The sequence below is a fragment of the Cynocephalus volans genome, chromosome 7 (assembly GCF_027409185.1).
Source record: "Cynocephalus volans isolate mCynVol1 chromosome 7, mCynVol1.pri, whole genome shotgun sequence".
NCBI lineage: Eukaryota > Metazoa > Chordata > Mammalia > Dermoptera > Cynocephalidae > Cynocephalus > Cynocephalus volans.
In genome coordinates this window covers 140520460-140543881 of record NC_084466.1, presented here as the reverse complement: position 1 = coordinate 140543881, position 23422 = coordinate 140520460, and the positions used below count along the sequence as shown (strand labels likewise).

The 23422-nt window shown below is 49.9% G+C and overlaps 1 protein-coding gene across 2 annotated transcripts in view; it reads right to left on the bottom strand.

Moving 5' to 3' along the window:
- MXI1 (MAX interactor 1, dimerization protein) overlaps nucleotides 1-21521 on the bottom strand; it is a 95876-nt gene extending 74355 nt beyond the window's left edge. Inside the window, exons 1-2 of one of the 2 annotated variants that reach the window (XM_063102297.1) lie at nucleotides 21046-21521; nucleotides 1964-2096 (exon numbers count right to left, since the gene is read on the bottom strand). In XM_063102297.1, coding sequence (XP_062958367.1) covers nucleotides 1964-2096; nucleotides 21046-21295 — 383 coding nt within the window. In that variant the 5' untranslated portion in view covers nucleotides 21296-21521. Of the gene's footprint in view, nucleotides 1-1963; nucleotides 2097-5227; nucleotides 5481-21045 lie in introns of those variants that run through there. The other variant, XM_063102298.1, reaches the window with a different exon arrangement.
- Nucleotides 21522-23422: the final 1901 nt, after the last annotated feature.

Below are 23422 nucleotides of genomic sequence, written 5' to 3'. Positions count from 1 at the left end.
CTTCAGGGGAAGAAGAGACCTTAGTGAGTATCTAATACATCTCCTCATTTTACAGATTAAAAAAAAAGTAAGGGACAGAGAGGAAATGTAATGAGATCTTATACCTTATTTCTAGAAAGTAAAAAAAAAACATAAACACTGTAGCATAACAGAACCCAGGTCTGGCTTCCTATCTGTTACTCTGTCCATGTCTCCAAGTTTAAAAAAAAATTCTTTTTTGATATACATATACGTAAATTCCTGAATAGGTCCTAATTCCTGATGATACCTTAACCAGAGAAACTGTAAAGACAAGCAAATTTATATTTCTTTTTTAAAAACACTGTGTATCATACTACATATTTTATTTTATTAAAACTTATTATTTTTTAAAATTTATTTTACTTTTATTTTTTTGGTTGCTGGCAGGTTTGGTACAGGGACTGAACCCTTGACCTGGGTGTTATCAGTACCATGCTCTATCCAAGTGAGCAAACCAGCCAGACCTTTTTAAATTTTAACTTACCCATATTTTCTTTTCTTTTCTTTTTTTTTCTTTTTCTTTTTTCTTTTTTGGCAGCTGGCCGGTACAGAGATTAAGCTCTGGGTCTTGATATTATCAGCACCACACTCTAACCAACTAAGTTAACTGGCCAGCCCCATAGTGCATATTTCATCTCAAACATACCATACAACAACAAACCCTCTAGACACATACACAATCACATAAACATAGCACACATTAAGCTTAAGGCTAATTATTTTCAAAAATTTTAAAATTAAGTTTAAAAAATATATAAATAGTTTTAAAGAAGAAAAGAAGCCAAAAAAAGAAGCATGCTGCTCTAAAGATAAGTCAAAGAGAGAAGAGTAAATCCTAGTTTTGCCTCAGTGATGTTCAAACTTCAGAGTGGGAAATCCAACCTCATGAGCTCTAATCATTACCTACAGGAGCCTCAGGTTTTCTGCATCAAGAACCCCTACTCTTGCTCCCTCCTCAAAATGCCTCCCCAGATGACTACCCAACCACATGGCTGGCACTCCCCAAAGCCTTCAGGGAAACTTAGTCACCCAGGGATTGCTTTGTGGCCCCAAAAATGAATGTTTATAATATTCTCTAGACAAAGCTTTGGGAATCAAGAATAAAGGTCTCTTTAATTTCTTCTTATCAATGGAAAAGGCAGCTTCCATTGATCTTTTAAGATAGGCCTTTTGAGAACTTCATATGAGATTAATCTTTGGAATTCACTGGCTCCCTGAAACAAAAACACTGAAGAGACAGCCAGATACTACTAAAAGTTTTCAAAAATGGATGTCAACTATGTCTGAGTACATCCAGACAAGCATATTCTAAAGGATCTGTTCTGCTTGAAGAAAAATATTTTTTATTTTTGCTTTAAGAGCCCCCTTACCAATCCAATCTGAACATTAAATAAGAAGCAAAATTTCCACAGTATGGTCTTCCCCTTTCTCCTTAAACAATAAATAGACCATGCCCAATAACTTCTTACTCTACCTAAATATTTCTATTCCTTTACAAAAGTCCTTGATTCTGTTTTATACCCTGCCAAAGCTATTTCTGATTTTTAAAAAATTCTTCTTGGACCCTCCCAAACTTGGACAAAACAATAAAAGCCGGCCTGATTACTTTCGGCAAGTGACTACATGCATGGATGTATGCTGCCAAGTCTCTCAACTCACTGTCTTCAGTCACAGACCTCCCCATCTTATTAACCCCAGCAAGAACTTCTTTGGTTGTCTTTCCAGATTCTATTTCTTCCCTTCCACACAAAGTCTGCATTATGATTCACAGACTTTCTATTTTAAAAGGACCAAATCCTCAGGGTGGTGGTAAAGGAACCCATTTAGTGTTGCTCTAGAGTTGGTATTAGAGGAGAAATTCAGGTCAGCAGGGCTGGCACTTCTGCCTGAGTTTGTGCTCCTTCCCTCCAGTACCCTTTTCTGAATCTCCCCAGCTCGTTACCTGTTGGCAGTGCTGGTGTTGCTGCTCCCATTGCTGTGTTTCTGTGCCCGACTCAATCTCCGTGGGGGCTTTGAATGCTGCAGCCGGGGGCTCGGCATGGAGGGGAATGAAGAGGCATAGCCATGTTCACACTCTGAAGAGGGCAAGAAAAAAAGAAAACAAGATATGATAAGAACAGTTGTGAGAAGAATATACCCAAATCCAGAGATTCACAAATCCAAGGTCCTTGCAGTAACAGGTTTTTGAAAGCAGAAGAGATCAAATGTTTCCACTCTTTGGTTAGAAGATAAAAATCCCAGGGCCGACCCCGTGGCTCACTCGGGAGAGTGCTGCGCTAGGAGCGCAGCGGCGCTCCGGCCGCGGGTTCGGATCCTATATAGGGATGGCCAGTGCGCGGTGCGGGCGACCCCGAGCCAAGGGTTGTGATCCCCTTACTGGTCACTCACTCACACACACACACACACACACACACACACACACGAGATAAAAATCCCAGCTCTTGCCTGTACATCAGTTTTGCGACATATACAGACCCAACCCAGCGCCTGCAAAGTGTACTGATACCTCACCTGAACTAAATAATTTCTCAAACTATTTTTGACTTAAATATCCCCCCATCTGATACCAGTTACCATTCACCGCAATGACTTCACTTGCCTCAAAATTCCATTTCCTTTTACTCTCTCCATTCTAGACAGTGTCTGTAAGCCCCACGTTTTTGTGTATGTACTTTCAAATAATTCAACCACCTAGTCTCAGAAGGACCTGTTCTGTCCCGACACAACAATTCCCAAAGTTCCTGCTCTGCATACCCCAGTCTCTACACCTTCTTTGGTCTCCATCCCTAGAGGGATTCCATTTCACCACACCTCGGATCTCAGTGGTGCTTTCCCGCAACTGCGTGCCCCGTGCCCACTCTTCATCAGGTATCCTGACTCTCTCACAGCCAATCCCCCTCCACCCACACCTACCCAGCTTCCAGCCCTTCCTTCAGTTCTCTTTCCTCCTTCATCTCAAGAACTCAGACTCAACCCCTCACTGTCAACACCCTCTCTCCCTCTCCTCTGGTCCTCTCACTTCTGCCTGCCCCAGTCCCACCCTCCTACCCCTGACCCTCCCCACCTCTCCCAGCACCTTCTGCATTCCCCTGACGGCCGGCTGCTCACAGCCCCTTCACCCTCCACACACAAACACGTACGCCCACACATCTCACCTCACACACGTGCACGCACATACACGCCTCCCTCACATGTGTGCGGCCTCCCACACCACCTCCACTTACAAACTCACACGTGCCTCTACTCACACAGCCCTCCCCTCACACGGACTTCCTGTCACGCGCACCTCCCCTCACGGGCGCCCACCTCACTACTCCGCACACATCACACACGCGAGCATCTCCACACACGCCTGCACATCTCCACACGCCCGCGCACCTCCACACGCGAGCCTCCACACACGCCCGCGCACCTCCACACGCCCGCGCACCTCCACACACGCCCGCGCACCTCCACACACGCCCGCGCACCTCCACACACGCCCACGCACCTCCACACGCCCGCGCACCTCCACACACGCCCACGCATCTCCACACGCCCGCGCACCTCCACACGCGAGCCTCCACACACGCCCGCGCACCTCCACACGCGCCGCACCTCCACACACGCCCGCACACCACACGCCCGCGCACCTCCACACGCGCCCGCGCACCTCCACACGCGCCCGCACCTCCACACGCGAGCCTCCACACACGCCCGCGCACCTCCACACACGCCCGCGCACCTCCACACAAGCCCGCGCACCTCCACACGCGAGCCTCCACACACGCCCGCGCACCTCCACACGCGAGCCTCCACACACGCCCGCGCACCTCCACACGCGAGCCTCCACACACGCCCGCGCACCTCCACACGCGCCGCACCTCCACACACGCCCGCGCACCTCCACAAGCCCGCGCACCTCCACACGCCCGCGCACCTCCACACACGCCCGCGCACCTCCACACGCCCGCGCACCTCCACACGCGAGCCTCCACACACGCCCGCGCACCTCCACACGCGCACCTCCACACACGCCCGCGCACCTCCACACGCCCGCGCACCTCCACACGCGAGCCTCCACACACGCCCACGCATCTCCACACGCCCGCGCACCTCCACACGCGAGCCTCCACACACGCCCGCGCACCTCCACACGCGCCGCACCTCCACACACGCCCGCACACCACACGCCCGCGCACCTCCACACGCGCCCGCACCTCCACACGCGCCCGCACATCTCCACACGCGCGCACCTCCACACGCGCCCGCGCACCTCCACACGCGCCCGCGCACCTCCACACTCGCCCGCGCACCTCCACACGCCCGCGCACCTCCACACGCCCGCGTACCTCCACACACGCCCGCGCACCTCCACACACGCCCGCGCACCTCCACACACGCCCGCGCACCTCCACACGCCCGCGCACCTCCACACACGCCCGCGCACCTCCACACGCCCGCGCACCTCCACACGCGAGCCTCCACACACGCCCGCGCACCTCCACACGCGCCGCACAACACCACACGCGCCGCACCTCCACACGCGCCCGCACACCACACGCCCGCGCACCTCCACACGCGCCCGCGCACCTCCACACGCGCCCGCACCTCCACACGCGCCCGCACCTCCACACGCGCCCGCACCTCCACACGCGCCCGCACATCTCCACACGCGCACATCTCCACACGCGCGCACCTCCACACGCGCCCGCGCACCTCCACGCGGCCGCACCTCCACACTCGCCCGCACCTCCACACTCGTCCGCACCTCCACACACGCCCGCACCTCCACACACGCGAGCCTCCACACGCGCGCGCACCTCCACACGCGAGCCTCCACACGCGCCCGCACATCTCCACACGCGAGCCTCCACACACGCCCGCACATCTCCACACGCGCGCGCACCTCCACACGTGAGCCTCCACACACGCCCGCACATCTCCACACGCGAGCCTCCACACACGCCCGTGCACCTCCACACGCGCGCGATCCTCCACACGCGCGCGCGCACCTCCCCACAGGCGCGCACCTCCACACGCGCGCGAATCTCCACACGCGAGCCTCCACACACGCGTGCACCTCCACACGCGCTCATCTCCACACACGCGTGCACCTCCACACGCGCGCATCTCCACACACGCGCGCCCTCCCTCACCCGCGGCGCCGCACTCCCCGCGCGGATCTAGCACGTGGGCTCAGGCGGCGACGGCGACCAGCCGTTACCTCTCTCCCGACGCTCCAAAAACTCGGCTGCCTCCAGCAGGCGCTGCACGTTGATCATCCGCACCCGCTCCATGGGCACCGCGGTGGCGACCTGGGCCTCTCCGCGCTTCCTTCCCTGGCCGACAGGAGGCGCCGCAGACGGCTACGGTCCAGCGCCACCCCGGGACATGTGCGGCAGGCGGGCGGGCCAGCCCGGCCGCGGCTCTGCGCGCTCTCAGCCGCCTCCTCCCCACCGCGCCCTCCCCGCAGCCGGCAACCCGCGCGCAGTTTGTTTACCTCTCAGCGCGAGCACGGGGGAGGGGCGGGAGCAGCGCCAGGGCCCGCCCCTTCCCGCCCCCTCCCGCCCCTTTCTCAGCCGCCTGGGCAGTAGAGTCCCGCCTCCACCCACTGCACGCCGGGAGTCGTAGTAGGCACGCCGCCTCAGTGCGCCTGCGCGCTGCAGGATTCCGCGATGGCCTTTGGGAAATGTAGTCCCGCTGGGCTTCTCTCTCCAGGGTGGAAAGACTAAGAAGTTGCTGGGGCTATGCTGCTAGAAGGGAAGGATTTGAGCGAGCCGTGAGTGTACTCCTTGAGAGGCTCATTTCTCAGCGCCTCCCTGCGGATGCCCAGGGGCTGGAACTTTCATTACCCTAAATGCCATATTCCAGTGCAATACTACTACTTTCTCATGTAACTTCTGTTCCTCAATTTCCTCATGTGCAAAATGAGGAGTAACACACCTGCACGGACAGCACACACAAAAACACTTGAAAAGCCAAAATCTCTGTTCAAAAACAAGAGAGCATTTCATCAGAGCTAGAGAGGGCTGCCATGAGGCCCCTTCTTCCACCTCAGCTTCCATACAGACAAATAGGTTTTTGGGGTTTTTTTAATCTTATTTTTTTACACTGTCTCCTTCCTCACTCCCTCACTAGTGCTTTTAGACGCTAGAAAAACCTCTCTGGTGCTGTAAGGGAAGAATGTAATTCAGTGGGTAAGTGATTTAGTGCTGGAATTACAGAGGGTTCAGTTCAAATCCTGACTCTGCTACTAACACTAGCATGGGTACTCTTCAATCCTCATTTTCCTCATGTATACAATGGATATAATTACTCCATTTATCCAAGACGTTGAGAGTCTTCCATGTGACAGGCACTGTACTAGAGTTAATGCATACAGTAATGAGAGGAACAAACATGGACCCTGCTCTCTAGGAGTGAATATTCAGTAGGGCTTATTATGAAGATTGAATAAAATAATTCCAACACTCAGTATATACTAGGCACTCAATAAATGGAAGCTGTGATAGTAATTGTTTCCTCTTGTGCTCTCTTCTGTAGCGAGGTAACTGAAAGCAGTGGCTAAAGAGAGCAGAGCTCACATTAAAAGACTGCCATTGGCTGTTCTCAATGCCATTCTTTCCAAGTCCTCCGTCTAACAAGTCCACAAAGTCTAGCCCAGGGTTTCTCAACCTTGGCATTACTGATGTTTGGGGCAGGATTATTCCTCACTGGAGTAGAGGTTCTGTTCTGTGCATTGTAGGAGGTTTTGGAGCATCCCTGGCCTCTCTTCCCACTAGATGCCAGGAGCACGCTGCCACCCCTCAGGTGTGACAACCAAAAAGGCTTCCAGACACTGCCAAATGTCTCCTGAGACACAAAATGCCCCCCCCCCCCCCAGTTAAGAACAACTGATCTAAGGAAAGGAAAGACAAGAGTAAGCTGGGAACTGTGTAAACATATCCATAACTTTTTCCCACCCTGATTATTTTAACCTGCTGGTGGACATCCAAAATAACAGGAAGCTCCTAGTAAGGGGAGAATTTCCCCTTCCTTGTGGTCATTCCATCGGTTACTGCAGAATAATACCATCTTGGGATGGAAATCTTACCCTCTCAAAAATGGGCTTCATGCTGCATTTTAACACCCTCACCCTTGTACCTTTTTTTTTTTTTTTTTCCTTACAAAGTGAACAAGATCTCCAGTGAGGTCACAAGCTGCAAAATTCTGCCAGCCCTTTTAAATATTGCACTTGGCACCTCATTTAAGAACCAAATAGATGTTCTATCAAATGCAAGGAGACCCAAAATGAGAGGTGTTCACAAGCCACAGGAGAATTTTTTCTTTCTTTTCTTTCTTTCTTTCTTTCTTTCTTTTTTTTTTTTTTAAGGCTTTGAAAAAGGGACTATGCTTTTTCAGCTGCTGGCTAGGTTGTTTCAGATCCGGGCTTTCCCACTGGATATTGGTAACAACCACCTTTTACCCAACAAGGGATGTGTGGGGTGAGGGGGACAGAATTGTTTAAAAGAAAATACAATTCACTCAGAACATCTGTTAGTTGAGGGTAGAAATTATTAGGTTGAAAGTTAGTTTCCACTATTTGTAGAACCCCTTTGAGCTTTCGATCCCAAATTGCCAAGGGCTACCCCGGGAACTTAAAAGATGCAGTTTTATGACAAATAAAAGTATTACTCACTGGGAGGTAAATCCATGTGACATGCAATCAAGAAAAGTAGTACAAACTGAAAATATACATGAATTCAAGATTGGCTTAATTCCATAGATCATAGAGCCATAGCAGGTTAGTAGGACAAGGTTAGATAGATGTTTGGGGCCCAGGCCTGGCCTTTCACAGTTGTCTTCCCCATGAATTAACCAGCCTTTCTTGAACAGCCATGGCCAAGAGGCCAATGAGGAGGTGGAAAGTAGAGCGAGAGTTACCAAAAAGCCACCTGCATATGTTAAAGAAGAGGAGAGATAAAGGTGATGACAGGCAACATGAGCTTGGGGGGACATTCAAACCACAGCAGCCTCCCATAGCACAAAGCTTATGGCTCTGTCCTTAGGAGGGTGATGCTACCCAACCCATCTCTCAGCACGAGTCTCAACCTGAAGGAACCCAGAGGCAGCCATGGCCTTTCTTTTACTCAGATGAACTACAAATGCAGATGGGAAAACAGGAAAGCAAGGCTTCCAAAGTCTACTGACAAAAGAACCTGGAATCTTACAGTCTCTGGTTCTGTCATCTCCCTAAAGTGTCTCTCTTGGGAGAGTCTCATTTGAAAATGGAAAAAGTCCCCCAGCATTACCCAGGCCTATAACATTCAGAGCCTTGATGGGGACAATCTGCCTTCTGAAGGAAGCAAGCAAAGCTCTCAATTTTTAGGGGTCCTTTTCCAGCACAGTTTACTAAGCAAAAATTTCCAAGTGATTCACTGCAGATCCATGAACAGTGAGGCTGGTGTGTTACATCTTTTCTGCAGACAGGAGAGACAGAAAGAGGGGAACTTAATGAAGTTAAGTTACAAGTCCATAGTCACTGTGTTGATGACTCCTTGTATTTAGAAGAACTTGGAACTGCAAAATGCTCACAGGGTAGGACACTATTTTTTGCAATTATCTTTAAGGATGGGGGTTTTCAAATAATCAAAGCTGGGGACACAGGAGGGTGAGCTCCAAGCTCCTAAATGAGAACCAAAAGAGGTATACATCTTTCCATCCCCCACCCCCAAATGACCACAGCCTCCTCCCTGCTCTTCCCCCAGAGCCCAGAAACGTGAACAGCGGCAGAAAACCTCTCCCTCTGCCTAGTGAGTCAGCCTTGCCTAACTTCATGCGTAAGCGCTCCTTAAGACAGCAGCGGCTCAGAGCATTGGGTCTGTGTGCAGCCGAGATAAATTTGGGTCTAGAAGGGATGACGTAATGCTAAACCCGAGAGGTAGCTACTGCCTCCCAGGGCTCCAGTCGCCAGGGCTGCCGGCTGACAACCCAATCACACGGATACGCACCAAGCGACCCAGGAGCCAGAGCTGGGGAGAAAGGAAAAGAAAGGACACGGAGTGGGAGCAACGGCAGGGGGAGACAGTGTTAATCTGAGATCGCTGAATCTGGAAGTTTGTTGTGTTTTAACTCCAGTTTTTCTGGTGAGATCAGACCACTGGCTAAGGCTCACACAGCTGCACTTGACTTCCATCCTGATCCATCTCTTTTCTCTTAGTGATGGGCTTCTTACATTTTATTAAACGGCCCTTATTACAGCAGCCTATTTCGGTGATTATAATAGATGTGTTAATCTCTTGAATATGTCTTTTTCCTTCTTTGCATGAACTTGGATCCGAGATGAAACCTGCATTGCAGGACTCAATTAATATGCCATCTAAGTGGCTTACTTACTCTAGAGCACCCCACCTTAGGGGGATACTATGGTGCAAGTGATAAAGTATTCAGGAGGATTTTGCAAGGGCCATGCCAAATGAATGTTCTCCCAAATGACATTTCATGGTTTATGACATAGAAGTCTGTACTATTAAGCTTACTTCTCAATCCAGTCTCCATTTTTCAGTTAAGAAAACTAAAACTCAGAGAGGTGTGGTAACTTGCCCAAAGCCACACAGTTGTTTATCAGTTTGATGGAGCCAGGGTTAGAACTCAGGCTTTCAGTCCCATGCTAACTTCTCATCTCCATAATTCTTTTTCTGGTTGATTCATGTTTAAAGAAAAAAAGCTAAAGTGGAGTAAGTTTTCTGATCTTTTTCATCTGTGGGGCCCCAACCCTTTGAATATCAAGATCAAGGTACATTCCAAAAGGATCCCAATGCTTTTTTCTGTTCAAGGTTCATTCTTCCCTAAGGAAAGGTTGCCTTCAGAATCAACTCCTTCTCTGTTGGTGATGGCCAAAAGCCCTGGGCCCAACCTCACTATACCACTTTAATTAAAAGACCACCACAGGAAAACAATCTTTGTTGTACTGAAGTAGTTTTCTTCATTAGGAAAGCCTTTCCAGTACTTCTTTTCAAATGACTTTTCATCATTTGTTGCTGTAGTCACATATTATTTTCTTCTAATTTGTGGTTGTAATCATTTATGGTGGTAAATTTCTTGACTTTCAGCCTTATCTGGCACATACCCTGGTCAGCCTTGGTGTTATTCTTTTGAAGAACCGCTCAACTTCATGAGTTAATATTTTGTTTAGAATTTTTGCATCTATATTCAAAAGTAAAAATAAACTATAATTTTTTGTTGTTGTTGCATTCATCAGATTTGGTATTGTAATGATCTGTTCTTTTCAAGTTAGATACAATTTGATTTTAAAGCCTAAAAGGAAAAAAAAAAAAAAAATACCACCAGAGGCCTTCTCCTGCTCCTAAGAAGATGCCCCACATTCTTGCCACAGCCCAGGGTAACCCTCCCTTCCCTGCCAGAAGCTGGCCTAGAGTCACCCTGCCCCCTCCACTTGGCATAGCCACCCTCTTCCAAGCAGCAGAAATTTATGGATGTCACTTTTAGGCCCAGCCAGGCCCTGAACACTATATCACACATTCAGACTTTGCTGCCTTGTGTCTGAGTTCTCTCAGCCTCAGGTGCAGCGTTTATAATAAAAACACCAGGCTCTTGCCTGTCCAAAGATATGGATGACCTTACCACCTCTTCCAGCTCTAGTATTCTGAATTCTAGAAAGTGATTCTAGAATGCAGGGATTCTCCAGAGATCCTAGAACAATATGCATCCATTTCCTACTAGGTGCCACATAACTAGAGCCACGGTGCTGCTCCTACAATTATTTCATTTAATCCTCAGCACACCTATGAGATTCATGTTTTACAGATGAGGCTCAGAAAGGTTTTTTTTTGCCCAAGGTCACACAGGCAGTGAACAAATTCAAACCTGAATTTTCTGACTCTTGGATCCCACAGCATACATCACGTTATATTCAATCAGGCAAGGTCAAACAAAATTGGTTAGGGCAATGGTCTCAACTAAGGGCAATCCCATCCCTTTAGGAGGCTTTGGGAATGTGTAGGAGTGTCTTTTGAGTGTCACAATGACTGGGGAATTCCAGTGGCTTTAATGAGGGGGAACCAAGGATATTAAATCCTGCAGTATTCCAGACTAATCTGGACAAGAAGAATTGTCCCACCAATAGCTCCATTGTTGAGAAACACTAGGTCAGAAGGTTAAAGACAGAAAAATCATCATTCATTCAAGAAATATTCCTTAAGCGTCTATTATGTGCTGGGCACTAAGCTAGATGCTGAAGATAGAATAATGAACAAAACTACTTATGGTCCCTGTCTTCAAGGTGCTTATATTCTAGCCCAACAGACTGATAATAAGCAAGTAAAATAATTGTAAATTGTGATAAGTAGGATAAGGAATAAATGATAAAGTGGGGGTAGCTTTAGGTGGGTGAGAGGGATTAGGGAAGATCACAAAGGCTGCCTAGGATATCATCTCAAACTTTGAGGAGCACACAGTTCACCTGTGAATCATGGTTAATGCAAATTCTAATTCAGCAGGTCTGGGGAGTGAGGCCTGGGAGTCTCATTTCTGACAAGCTCCCAGGGGTGCCAAGCCTGCCCACCCTCGAGCCACACTCCCTCCAAATGGCAAGGGTGAAGGCCATGGCAAGGAGTTCGGCTCTTATTCTAAGTCAGACAGGAAAGAAACTATTGGAGGGCTTTAAACAATTGAGTGATATGAATCCAATTATATTTAAGATCACTCTTGTTTCCTAGATCTCAATCAGGGAAAGGAAGAGGTTGGGCCTATGTCATTTGACTGGAACCAGCTGGCCCATATTGTGCTGGTGACAGCCAGGGCCTAAAACTCATCTCTGCAGCTCACATTTGCCTCTCTCCTCTGGCTTGTCTGGCAGAAGCCCCTGGCTCCAAGCACAGGACTGCCCAGTTACCCTACAAGCTGGGGCGCCTTCAGGAAGCCCTGTACTGCCTGATACGGTGTGGACTCACATCCCTGACACCCCAGGGTGCAGAACCACAGGAGCCCTACTGGTTGGGTGAGTTCCCAGGGGGTGCTGGGCAAGTGGTACTGCACCTGCAAACAGCAACACCCTAGGCCATTACCCTCCAGAGAAAAGGGCCTATCTGGCTTCAGTGTCAATGCCTAAAGAGTCCTGGAAGGAGTTGGCTGCCCTCTCCCTTCCCTAGGATGAGTGCAGAGAAAAGGAAGTCACTCCAGGGAGGCATCCCCATGGGGACCCTCAGCCTGGACTTCAAACATTCCAGATTCCATTTCTTGCCTCTTGCTAACTTCTTGCTCCCTGAGGCTTCTCCCATAGCCCTAAGGTCTCTCTAGGAAGAAAGAAAAACCTGGGTTTGAAAAAATAGCTCCACTATTTGTTAGCAAGTGACCTTGGGAAAGTTAGTCAGCCTTACTAAGGCTAAGGTTTTCCTTATCTATACAATGAGGATAATTATAGCACCTGCCCATTGGATGTTTGTGAGGATTTAACATAAAGGACTTAGCACTGTGCTGGCACATAGTAAATGCTCAGTAAAAGGGGCCATTATCATTATTCCTTTGGAAAACAGAGAAGACATTGTTACTTGTCAGCAACCCTCCTGGGGAAAGGTTATCAGACTCCCAGGAGACAGACAAGAATTGTTTATTGGTTTCTATTTGTCTATCATTTGAATTGGAATATAGAACTGGAACTGGAGACCATACACGTTGGGCTCCCGGCAGGTTTTAGAAATTATCTGCTGAAGTGAGCTAAATTTTATAGCTGGTGAAAAGAATGAAAGAAAGTTGTATGCAAAGCACTCAGAGTCTTGGCAGCCAAGAAATATGGTAAGGATGGTAAGGCTGTGGTGGAGGTAAGAGGGAGCTAACACAGGGACGCTATCTGGGAGTTCTGGGCCCCTGTAGAAATAAAAACAAAGACCACAGCAGTTCCCATTTGTCATGGCCAGAAACACAGCAGCCCTGGGCATGCCCTCCATTTTAATACAACAGCCTACCTTGTCCCAAATCATCTTTATTCAGGTATCCTTGCTAATAACAATAACCATACAGAGTAAGATATTTCAAACAGCAGGTAATCCAAATCCCCATTTATTGGTTTTAATTTGAATTTCCTAGTCTCCCTGTCTCTCAGGACAGTGTGTTTATCTTTCTAATTTTGCTGTGTTTAAAGTTTCTTAGCAGAACCCTGGAGTTGGATATTACAGGTTCTTGGCCAAGGGCATGTTGTATGGGAGAGTGGGCTTGGCAGGAACGCTGGTGTGGACAATTCTCCAAGAGCAGACGGCCCCTGTCTGAAAGAACTGAGAGTGGAATGTGTTTATTTACAAGGTTGCTTACATGATACTTGGTTTCCTAAGCTCAGGCAGTTAAAAAAAAAAAAAAAAAGTAAGATCTATAGAAATTACTTTTAGAAAGGACAAACACAAAAACACAAAAGATTTTAAACATGAGGAAGGGGGAGGCAGGGAGGAAAGGAACTACTCCTTTTGGAAACCCAGGATAAATTTGTATTCTGTCTCTAATGATGGCCGGAAACAAAGATACAAAGCCCAAGTTAAATGCCGTCCCACATTGTTGGGGTTCACTTTAAGGCAACTGCATTTCCAAAACCTGGCATTGCAATAGACTATATACTTCATGAGGGCAGGGACTATACTGCAGGACTTAGCACAGTGCCTGACATAAAGCAAATATGGGCTCCTTAAATACCAGTTTAATGAATAAATGAATGAACAAACTTACAGAACAAATTTAGGAAGAATTACTGGCATGTAACATAATTCCACATCTTACCAAAGTAGTTGCCGCAAGGGTATTTTCAAAAGAGTTTCTCTAGTCTAAATATTTTTAAAAGGGATTCTGTTTACATATATTACCTGGAGATTTATTGCTCAAAGTAAGGGTCACCTGAACTTTCAAAATGTTTCACAAGCAAGAGGCCTAGTACACATTCTGCCAAGATAAGGAAGCAAAGAAGGTGACTGCAGCTTGGGATGATGGTAGCAAATGCCCATTATTTTTGGCCAGAGAAATCAAGTCAGCTGTTGACAGCCTTAACACCTCTGGCCAGGCCACTCAAGGACAATGATATCAGAGACAATTGCTTCGCTTAAGTTTAGCAGAAGAGCCAGAGAGCAGGTGTCTGTCCCTGGAAAACTTAAGTCTCAGTGTCTCTGTCTCTCTCTCGACATGTCTCCCCAGTGAGAGCCTGGAGCTCAACCCTCTACCCCCAGAAGGAGGCCTGCTCTGGGAAGAATTGAGTTCCTCCTCAGTTAAAGCTTGGGGTAGCCATCTCATCACTGTCACCACTTTCTGGATCCTCCCCCACCCACACCCCAAATGTAAAAGAAAATATTTTTCTAAGTATGGCAAATTCAAATTAGCTTCATTTTGAAAGACTACTGAGAATGTTGCAATGATCTTTGCAATAACCGGGCACACCCAGGGATCAGTAAACCAGGTTTGAGAATTGCTGACTTTATGAGCACCTGACCTGTAAAACAAAAGCCCAGTTTGGGGCTCTGCCTGGACCTATTCTCATATCAGGCAGGAGGGAACACAGCCGAGAAGGACCTCTGCTGGGTCCACTGTCCCTCTCTGGGCCTCAGCCTCCACGTCTGTATAGTAAGGATGATGGATGCTCGGATGACCTCTGGGGCTCCTTCTGGCCCTAAAGCTGTTTTATCACCTGCCTCCTTGGAGAGGAAGAAAGAATGGGAAGGCGAGAGAACAGTTCTGAAGGCCAAACTACCATAAACCTCCCCCATTTCTCTGCCTCCTGAAAATTGCTTTCTTCGTTCTGCTAGATGCCCATGTCTTGCTGGGTTGTTGCTTTTTTACTTCCTTTTCTTTCTCTCCCTTTTTTTTTTTTTTTTTTTTCTTCTTTTAACTCAAAAGCTGCAAAACCACACAAGTCACCTCCTCAATAAGGGTCATTTAGAAGCCAGAGCTATCGGGGTTAAGTGTGTTAGGCCTGACATACTGGTGGTATCTAAGTGAAGACCAAGCCAGGGCAAGCATGTGCTTCTTCTCCAGAAACCCAGTTTAAATCAATATTTATCCAACTGTATTTATAGAAAGTGGTGGTGGTAGGGAGGAGGGGGAGGGGTGGAGAGGCAGGGGGGATCTGAAACAGAACAAGCCACAATGACTGATGCAAATTTCTGCAGCCACTTCATTTCTGCAGGGCCAGGCTCTTTTTTAAAAGGCAAAAGACCCTGCTTTTGATGAACCTGCTGTTGGCCCCAGTACCATAGCAACAGCCCCAAGTCCTCTAATATGCCCAGAGGACAGACTTGGGAAAGGCAGCAGGAGGGGGGGTGGTGTTTCCTAGGAACCCTAAACTTGAGCTAGGGCCAGGAGAGTTGAACAACTCTGAAAAACAACAAAAAAAACACTCTGGTTGGCTATTCTGTCTCCAGCCTCATTTCTAAGCCTTTTCTAAGCAAGGTGTGTGCAGGAAAACCTTGGACAATCAGCAAAGTGTTTCAAATACCAGCCCTGCTTCAGGCTGCTGGGTGACCTTGAGCAAGTCATTTCACCTCTCTGGACTTCATTCCTTGGCTGTAAAACGAGTACACGTGTATGGTTAAGACAGCAGGCTCTGGAATCAGAGGCTTAGGTTCAAAACTCAGCCCTGCCACTTACTACCCATGTGACCTTTGGGCAAGTTACCCAGTATCCTTGCTTCTCAGTAAAATGGGGGTAATAAAATTGCATGCATAATAGGGTTGTTGTGAAGATCAAAGGAGATAATGCATATTTAGCCCCATACTTGGTATATAGTCAGTGCTCAATAAATGGTAGGCAGTGTTGCAATTAGTTGCTGGTACTGCATGCTGGCACCCTCTTCATTTCTCTCAGTTTCACCTCTAGACTTTTGCCCAGCCATCACTAGATGAAAATCTCCATTTCTGGGTACGTCAAAGGAGAGTGTTTTGATCAGAGACAGATGATGAGTAAGCAGCTGCTGTTTTGCCTTGGTACCTGACGGGACCTGCTTTTTTCTCCCAAACCAGGAATGGCTCAATCTAGCTTCTCTAACTTCCTAAGGCCCTTTCTTTGGATCCCATTCCCAGGGTACCCAGTCCCTAGGAGCTCTAGGACTCTGAAAGTCATAATGATATCCTCAAAAGTCTACTTCTGACATTTACCACTGGGCAGAGATCATATTCAAAACCGGGGGGAAAAAGTTAAATCTGGGGAATATAGGATGCAGAAAAAATAGGGTCTGATTTAAAAATACTCTTAACACAACTTCACTAAAAACAAGCACCCACTCCATCCCCACCATAAATCAATCCACAGAGTTTTTAGAAAAAAGCAATTGCCCATAGTATATGCTCAATACATATCTGTGGAATGAATGAATTCATCATAAGATGGTTCCCACGCAGAAATGTGACCTGCTTGAACATTAGTTGCCGTCAAAGCCCTCTATTTTAGCAAAAATCACCCTAGTCCCCTAGTAATCCGGTAACTTATTCATTCTCAGGTCACAGCTGTCGAAAGGATACAGTTTCAGCTCTCCAGGCCTGACCTATCATCTTCTTGCAGGCCCTGGTCTTACTGCCCAGGGGCAGTCAGAGATCAGTATAGAGGGTCCCCAACTGTACAGACAGTCCCCGACTTAAGACAGTTTGACTTATGATTTTTTGACTTTACAATGGTGCAAAAGCAATATGCATTCAGTAGAAACCATACTTAGAGGACCCATACAACCATTCTGTTTTTCACTTTCAATAAATTACACAAGACATTCAACACTTTATTATAAAATAGGCTTGTTCTAGATGATTTTTCTAAGACTTCCTGGAGGAGGAAGTCTTAAAGGGAGGGTAGGATACAGAGAAGCCCAGGGGAGTAAGAAAACAAGGGCGTTCTAGAAAGAGGGAAGAGTCTGAATCGAGCACGGAGGCATGACTGCTTGCTTGTGGACCTGCTGGACAGGAGCAGAGGTTTCATGATGGGGTAGAGGAGATTTAGTCAAGAAGGCAGGGTGTGGCCAAGTGACACCAGACAACAGCAGCTTCCTCCACCAGGAGGAAGAGGCTTCTTCTTGGCCTGCCCATTTCTCTAGGAAAGCACCGCACCCTCAAACCCAGGTAATCCATTCCAGGGAGCAACCCTGGGCTTTCTATTCCCATCTAATCATTCTTCCCTGTCTTAATGCTGCCTCCAAAGCCACCTTCACCATACACCGGGAGGCCCATTTCTCTGCTCCAGACCTTACCTGCCCTTTATAGCTTCTTCCACGTACCAGCCAACCAGTTTATGCACATAACATCCCTTTGTGAATGTCCTTCTTCCTTTTAGTTTTAACCTTTCCCAGAACAGGGAGTAAATTTTTTTTCTAATTGTTAGTCAGTCCTTAATTGCCACCCCTCCACTGGACTCTAAATGCATGTTAGGTGATGACGTCAGAGATCATTTACATATAATTTCTGAATTTGTGAGGACTTCATGACTAATATTTCTGGAGACCTTCAATTTGAGATTCGCAGGGATTCACATCAGAAGGAATTTTGGGAGAATGTACCTGCATTTCCTAGGGAATCCTCTGCCTTGCACGCAGCAGGTGGTCAACACTGGGTGACTTAATTTGAACCCGTCCTCCAAAAAAACTCACCCGATGTACTGGAAATAATTCAGCACTGTGGCCATAACTTGGTGAACACTCCTAGCACAGAAACCTCAGCGAAGCAAGGAAAAGCAGTTCTGGCTGCAATGGAAAATAAGGCACGCTCCTGCCAAGTACTTTGCAAACAACAATAAAAACGGAACTGGTGACTAGGGTCTATCGGTGCATCTCAGGAAGCTCTCACAGAACCCGACATGGAGAATCGAGGCCCAGCACACATCTCCTGGGAGAAAAGCGTCCCTTTAAGAAGAGACTGGACCAGCTGGCCGCACTACAGCTCCCAGACATTTCCTGGCTGGCATCCCGGCTCCACCCCCCAGCCTCCGGCCTCAGTAACGCATGACGTCAGAAGAGGCTGAAGCTGTTGATTGGCTGAACGACGCAGCTAGGTCAAGTCCAGTCGGAGGAAAGAAGTTTGTCTCCATGTGGAAACCATGTGTCTCTAGCTGGGAGGGGGAGGAGGAGAAGGCGGAGAAACCGAGATCAAGTGATTACAAGGGAATTCGCTGAAATGAAGGCGGGGAGGTTGTGCACCTGAGCCGGCCAGCAATGCCCTTTGCAGTAGTGACCTAAAAAAAAAAAAAAAAAAAACTTGCACAACAAAACAAAACCTGAGCCCCCTCCCCTATCATCATCATAATTAAAAAGCTAGGCTTCTTGCTTCCTTCCAAAAACCAGGGACCTGGGAAATGCTGGAATCCTATCGGAACGCCCAGATCCCTGTCCCTCCCCCAACGACTGAATGATGTAAGCGTTTCGGAAAGCAGAGCTCTGGAGCAAAACAAGCCCCGCGCGCGCGGAGCGACCCGCAGTGCCCGAGCCCGGCGCACGCACGACCCGCCCCCCGACTCGCGTTATTGCTGTGCACACGCGGACCGCCGTGACGCGCGGGCATTGTGTGCAGCGAGCAGAAAACAACGGCGAGCGCCGCCCGCGCGAAGAAGCGCCCCCAATAGAAGCCAGGCAGATGGAGAGCACGCCTCGGCGGGGTGCGGGGGGAGGAGGATGAGGATAAGGTGGCCCCATTGGGCCGCTCCGGTTTGCAGGGGGATAATAGAGGGCCCGGCGGATGGTCGCACAGAGTTTTCTGGAGATCACCCTCGCCTGCCGGAGCTGTTGGGCACGGGGCGAGGGCCTGGAGTGGGGTCCCTGAAGCCGAGCCGGGCACAGCGCAGCGCCCCACGCTCTCGGGGAAATCTGGGGGCCGCTGGCATCACGTCATTTAGAGCCAAACAGCAGCGGCGAAAAGAGGCGAGAGAGCTAAAAATACTCCCGCGGGGAGCCGGCCGGAGGAGGGGGGCTGCAGAGCCTAGGGGCTGATGACGCACGAGAAGTTGACTTTGACTGGGGCGCGAAGGCTCCCGAGCCCCTCTCGGGGGCTGGCGGTTTTGCAGCGCGGACGCCTCGGGAGAGGGGCCTGGAGGAAGCCCCTCAGCTCCACCAGCCTCTAGATCCCCGCTCCGCGGCCGCGGGCCCGCCCCGCGCGGGGCAGCCTGGCCCGGCGCGCCAGGCTCTCTGCTTACGTGACTGATGGCCACGCCGGAGCCCCGGCGCGGGGTAAACAAGGAGGTGGTGGCGGCCGGGGCGGGGGTAGGTCTCCGATTGTCTGCGGGAGGGAGTGGGGGCGGGACGCTGAGGAAGCTCCGACCGCCTCCTTAATACACCTCGCTGGGGAAAGTGGGGGGGGGCAAATCAGGTTCGCCACACACTGCCAAGGTGCCCTCTTTGGGTGCAACCCCACTCAGAGCCGCCGCCACTTGACAGACTCCGGAGAACCAGGGACCCTGGGGGCGGGGGGGTAACTAAAGAAATCGCGCCCCTCCCCCCTGCAACAAAAGCAAACACACCAAACAAAACCACGTCTTCACCCAGCTCCCCACCAGCTCTGGCTTTTCAGAAACTACCCTCCAGACGAATGTACACACACACCCTTGGCCCCGCGCATGAACAATCGCAAAGCGATTCGGCTACACAGCCTGCGACGCGCCTCTCTCGCAACCCAGGCACTCCGAGAAAACAGGCGAGAAGAGAAAGAAAAGAACGCATCGCCCGACCTCCCAACACAAACCCTTGTTTGGGCCCCACAGCGTCTGCACAATCGCGCTGCCAACACACGGTTACTTTAACCCTAGAGGCCTGGGGTGTAGGTCAGCAAAGGTGTTTTCGTGTTTGAGGGTTGTTGTTGTGTTGTGGGGGGAGGGTGCAAGATCTGACACGTTGCAATCGGACCTTTCTCTCTAACCCCCTCCCCCCCATTGATCTTCCTACTTGTTCGGACAGATTAAACCTCCCGGTTTCCTTCTGTCTGTCTGTCTATCTGCCTCGGCCCCTTCCTCCTCCTCACGGCTATTATTCTGAGGACGGTGCTGGAGACGCCGCACGCGCGTGCCCCCGTTAGGGCGCTCAGCCAACTGCCTGGGGAGGGCTGGGGGACACCCGGCTGGCAGGGGCGAAACATGAAACAAATACAAAAAGGAGGACAGGCCGGGGAGGGGTTCCCAGGCCCCCACCCCCACCCCCGTATCGCTCTCCACCTGAAGCTGCAGGTTGGGGGCACAGTAGAAATCGGCCGGGAAGGCGTCTGCCTTCCTCCCCCTGCGCGCTCACTCGGGAGCCGTCTCCCGGAAAATACAGAAAACGCACACAGCAGCCCACACCTTCTTCCCCAACTATTGTTTCTGCGAGATCCCAAAGTTTCCCTTTAGCCAAGTTTCCCGGGCGCAGGACGGCGGGTCCAGGGAGAGCTGCCGGGGGTGGGGGTGCAGGTGGGGGTGGGGGGCACGGGACGGTGGCACCCTAGGGCAGCGGGGGTGCAGGGGGACTGCATCTGTAGACGCGATGGCCCAGTCCTGCTGCGAGAGGGGAGGCAAGAGCGAAGTGGACAGGAAGGAGGGACGCAGCCCGAGCGAGCCCACGCCGCGGAGAGCTGCGTGCTGGTGGTTATTGTTGTAGTGTGTCTTGTTGCCTTTCTGGAAGCCGTGAGCCCTGCCTGAGGTTTCCAACTTTCGGCTTCTAATCCCCACCCCACCCAGGAACGAGCGACAGAAAAACAACACTTGTCTGCCTGAGAAGGCTCCGGGGGAAAAAAAAAAAAAAAAAAAAAAAGAAGAAAGGCGACCTCGATGAGATGAGCTCTCGGCTCAGTTGTCAGCAAACAACAACACTCCCCCGCTCCCCGGCCGGGCTGTCCTCCCAGGCCGCCGGTGACGGACAGACGGACGTTCGGACAGGCCCCCTCTCCGCCTCGCTTGTCTTTGTTACATTTTTAGCAGCTTTGTGCGTGCATGTCCTTTCTCCGGTGTCATCGGCTTGACTGCCGAGGGCTGCATGCGGGGGTGGGGGGGGAAGCGGGTCGAGCGGGCGACAGGGGTCGCCCGAGTGGGCGAGAAAGAAAGAGCCGAGCGCCGAGGAGGAGCCAGGGCCCCCAAACTTACTTTTGTTTTCTTTCTCGATCTGCTCCAGGTAGCTGGCGGCCTCGAGCAGAATCTGCACGTTCTGCAGAAAAGTGTTGATGTGCTTCTCCATCGAGTTCTCGCTGGTGTTGAAAATGTCCGAGAAGGGGCACCTGGGCTTGGCCCCCGCGGGCTCCTCGGGCTGCGCCAGGGGCACGGCTGGGGGCGCGGCGGGGACCAGCCCCGAGCCCTCGCAGCGCGCCTCCTTGCGCGGCCGCCCGCGTTTGCCCATGAAGGAACCGGGGTCCGCCGAGCTCGTCTGCGCGGCCCGGCCGAGCTCCGGGCCCCCAGGGAGACCCGGCCGGCTGGAGCGGAGGAGACGCTGGGGCGAGGAGCGGGCCTGACTTCCCGAGCCTCGCTGCGTGCGGTTGTGTGTGTGAGTGTATGTGAGTGTGTGTCGGTCTCGCTGTGGGTCTGTGTGGATGGGAGATTGAATGAACCTACAGGACAGACGGAGGCGCTCTGGCGCCTGGGTCCTAGTGCGAGCCTGTCACCCTCGGACCGGTCAAAATAAAAGGTGGAGACTAGCGAGGCAGGGACCGCCCCCTGCCCGTCGTCTCCGCACCTTTCCCGCCTCTCCCCAAACCTTAACCACAACGCAGAGCACTGCGTTTTAACCGGAATGGGAAAAACACTCGATGTCTCTAAGTGCACCTGCACAGAAAGAAACTACTCGGCGATTTTTCTCTTCACGGAAAAATAATACCTCGAAAAGCGTCCAGCGCAATGTCTGGCACATAGTAGGTCCCCGATAAATGGTAGCTGCTTTGACTTATTTAGAAAAATAAAAGCCCAATCCAAATGGGAATAATGGAACCATCGCATATGTAACCTGAAACTCCTTTCCCCCTAACACAAACACTGCTACACACACACACACACACACACACACACACACACACACACACACACGCACACACACACACACACACAAGCACCTGCGTGTGCCCTTACACAGCCAAGTGAAATCCCCAGGCCGCCCAAGTCCAGGTTACAGATTTACTCCTTTCTTCCTTCAAATGCAAAGTTATTTTCCAGGAAGGGGGAGATGTAAGCATCCCTCTCCACACTCCTCTTCCCAGGCTTCTTCCAGCTGTGCAAAGCTCACTCCAGGGCGCCTCCTCACCTGGCTCCCTTTTATTTGACAGAGAGGCAAAAAGGCAGAAGTGACAGCCCAGGAAGCACCTCCTTCTCCCAGCCGAATTCCACTTTTCGGCTCTGGAGACCTCTTCCCCAGGTGACATTGTTTCACTGCTGCTGCTTTCAATGCTTTCCAGCCCCTGGATGCTTTCAGTCCCTGGAGATGCAGAGGGAGCCAAGGATAGTTGCGGGCTGCTCCAGAGTGTCAGGGAGAAGGTCTGAATCCCAGCTGTGCTGCACACAGACTGTGTGAGCTTGACCAAGTCCCTTAACCTCTCTTGGAACCTCTGATAAGATGCTTGTGTGGGTTAAATCCCTTGAAACTTCTGATAAGATGTTTGTGTGGATTAAATCCTATCTGCACGTAGCACACTCTGGCCTATAGTAAGATCTTCTTCTTCTACCCAAGTCCCAGGCAAGAGCCTGGGTCCTCTACTCTGATGTAACTTGAATCTAAGGGAGGAAGATACAGTGAACAAAACTCTTGTGTACTTCATCAGAAAATATCTCTGCCACAGCCCATCTAAATATTGTCACCTTGCAAGGCCACCTGGAGTTTTCCTCCAGGGGGATCATTTACATTGAGGACTCAGTAAATGCTCCCCCTGGAGTTGTGCAATAGCCACCCAGCTAAGAGGTAGCTTCAAACGCATTTGTCACAAAGACTTACTGGAAATGGAAACTTTTTGAAAAAAGGAGAGAAAGTACATTTCTTTGTTAAATACTCTTTCTATAAAGCTTACAGTGTACGTATACATGCACACTCCCTCAGAAAATCTTCAATAAAGCCTTAGTGCACTTTAAAAAATATAATAACTTGCTGCTGATGTGACAGGAACAATCAGTAACAGTCATTTTAAAGCCAATGTATTCACATTTGGGACCATAATATAATCTTACTACGCATACTCCTTGCTCATTTTCCATTTTGTGACAGATTCTGTATGGTTGATCTCCACATCCTTTAGCTAGGATAGAGTAGATGCTTCTAAGAACTGAGAGATGAAAGTTCATCTTTCATTATCAGAACAATTGCTGACTTTTTTGTTTCTCTCAGAATTCACAACCTGAACTATTCATGTTTCAATGTCTATAAACGTCTAAGGACTTTAGGAAGGCCTCGTGACGCAGTTTCACACAAGCTTTATCCAATGCCATTTTGCAAAAACTGGAGCTTGTGTGAAACAGCTCTGATCTCCCTTGCCCCAAATGAAAGATG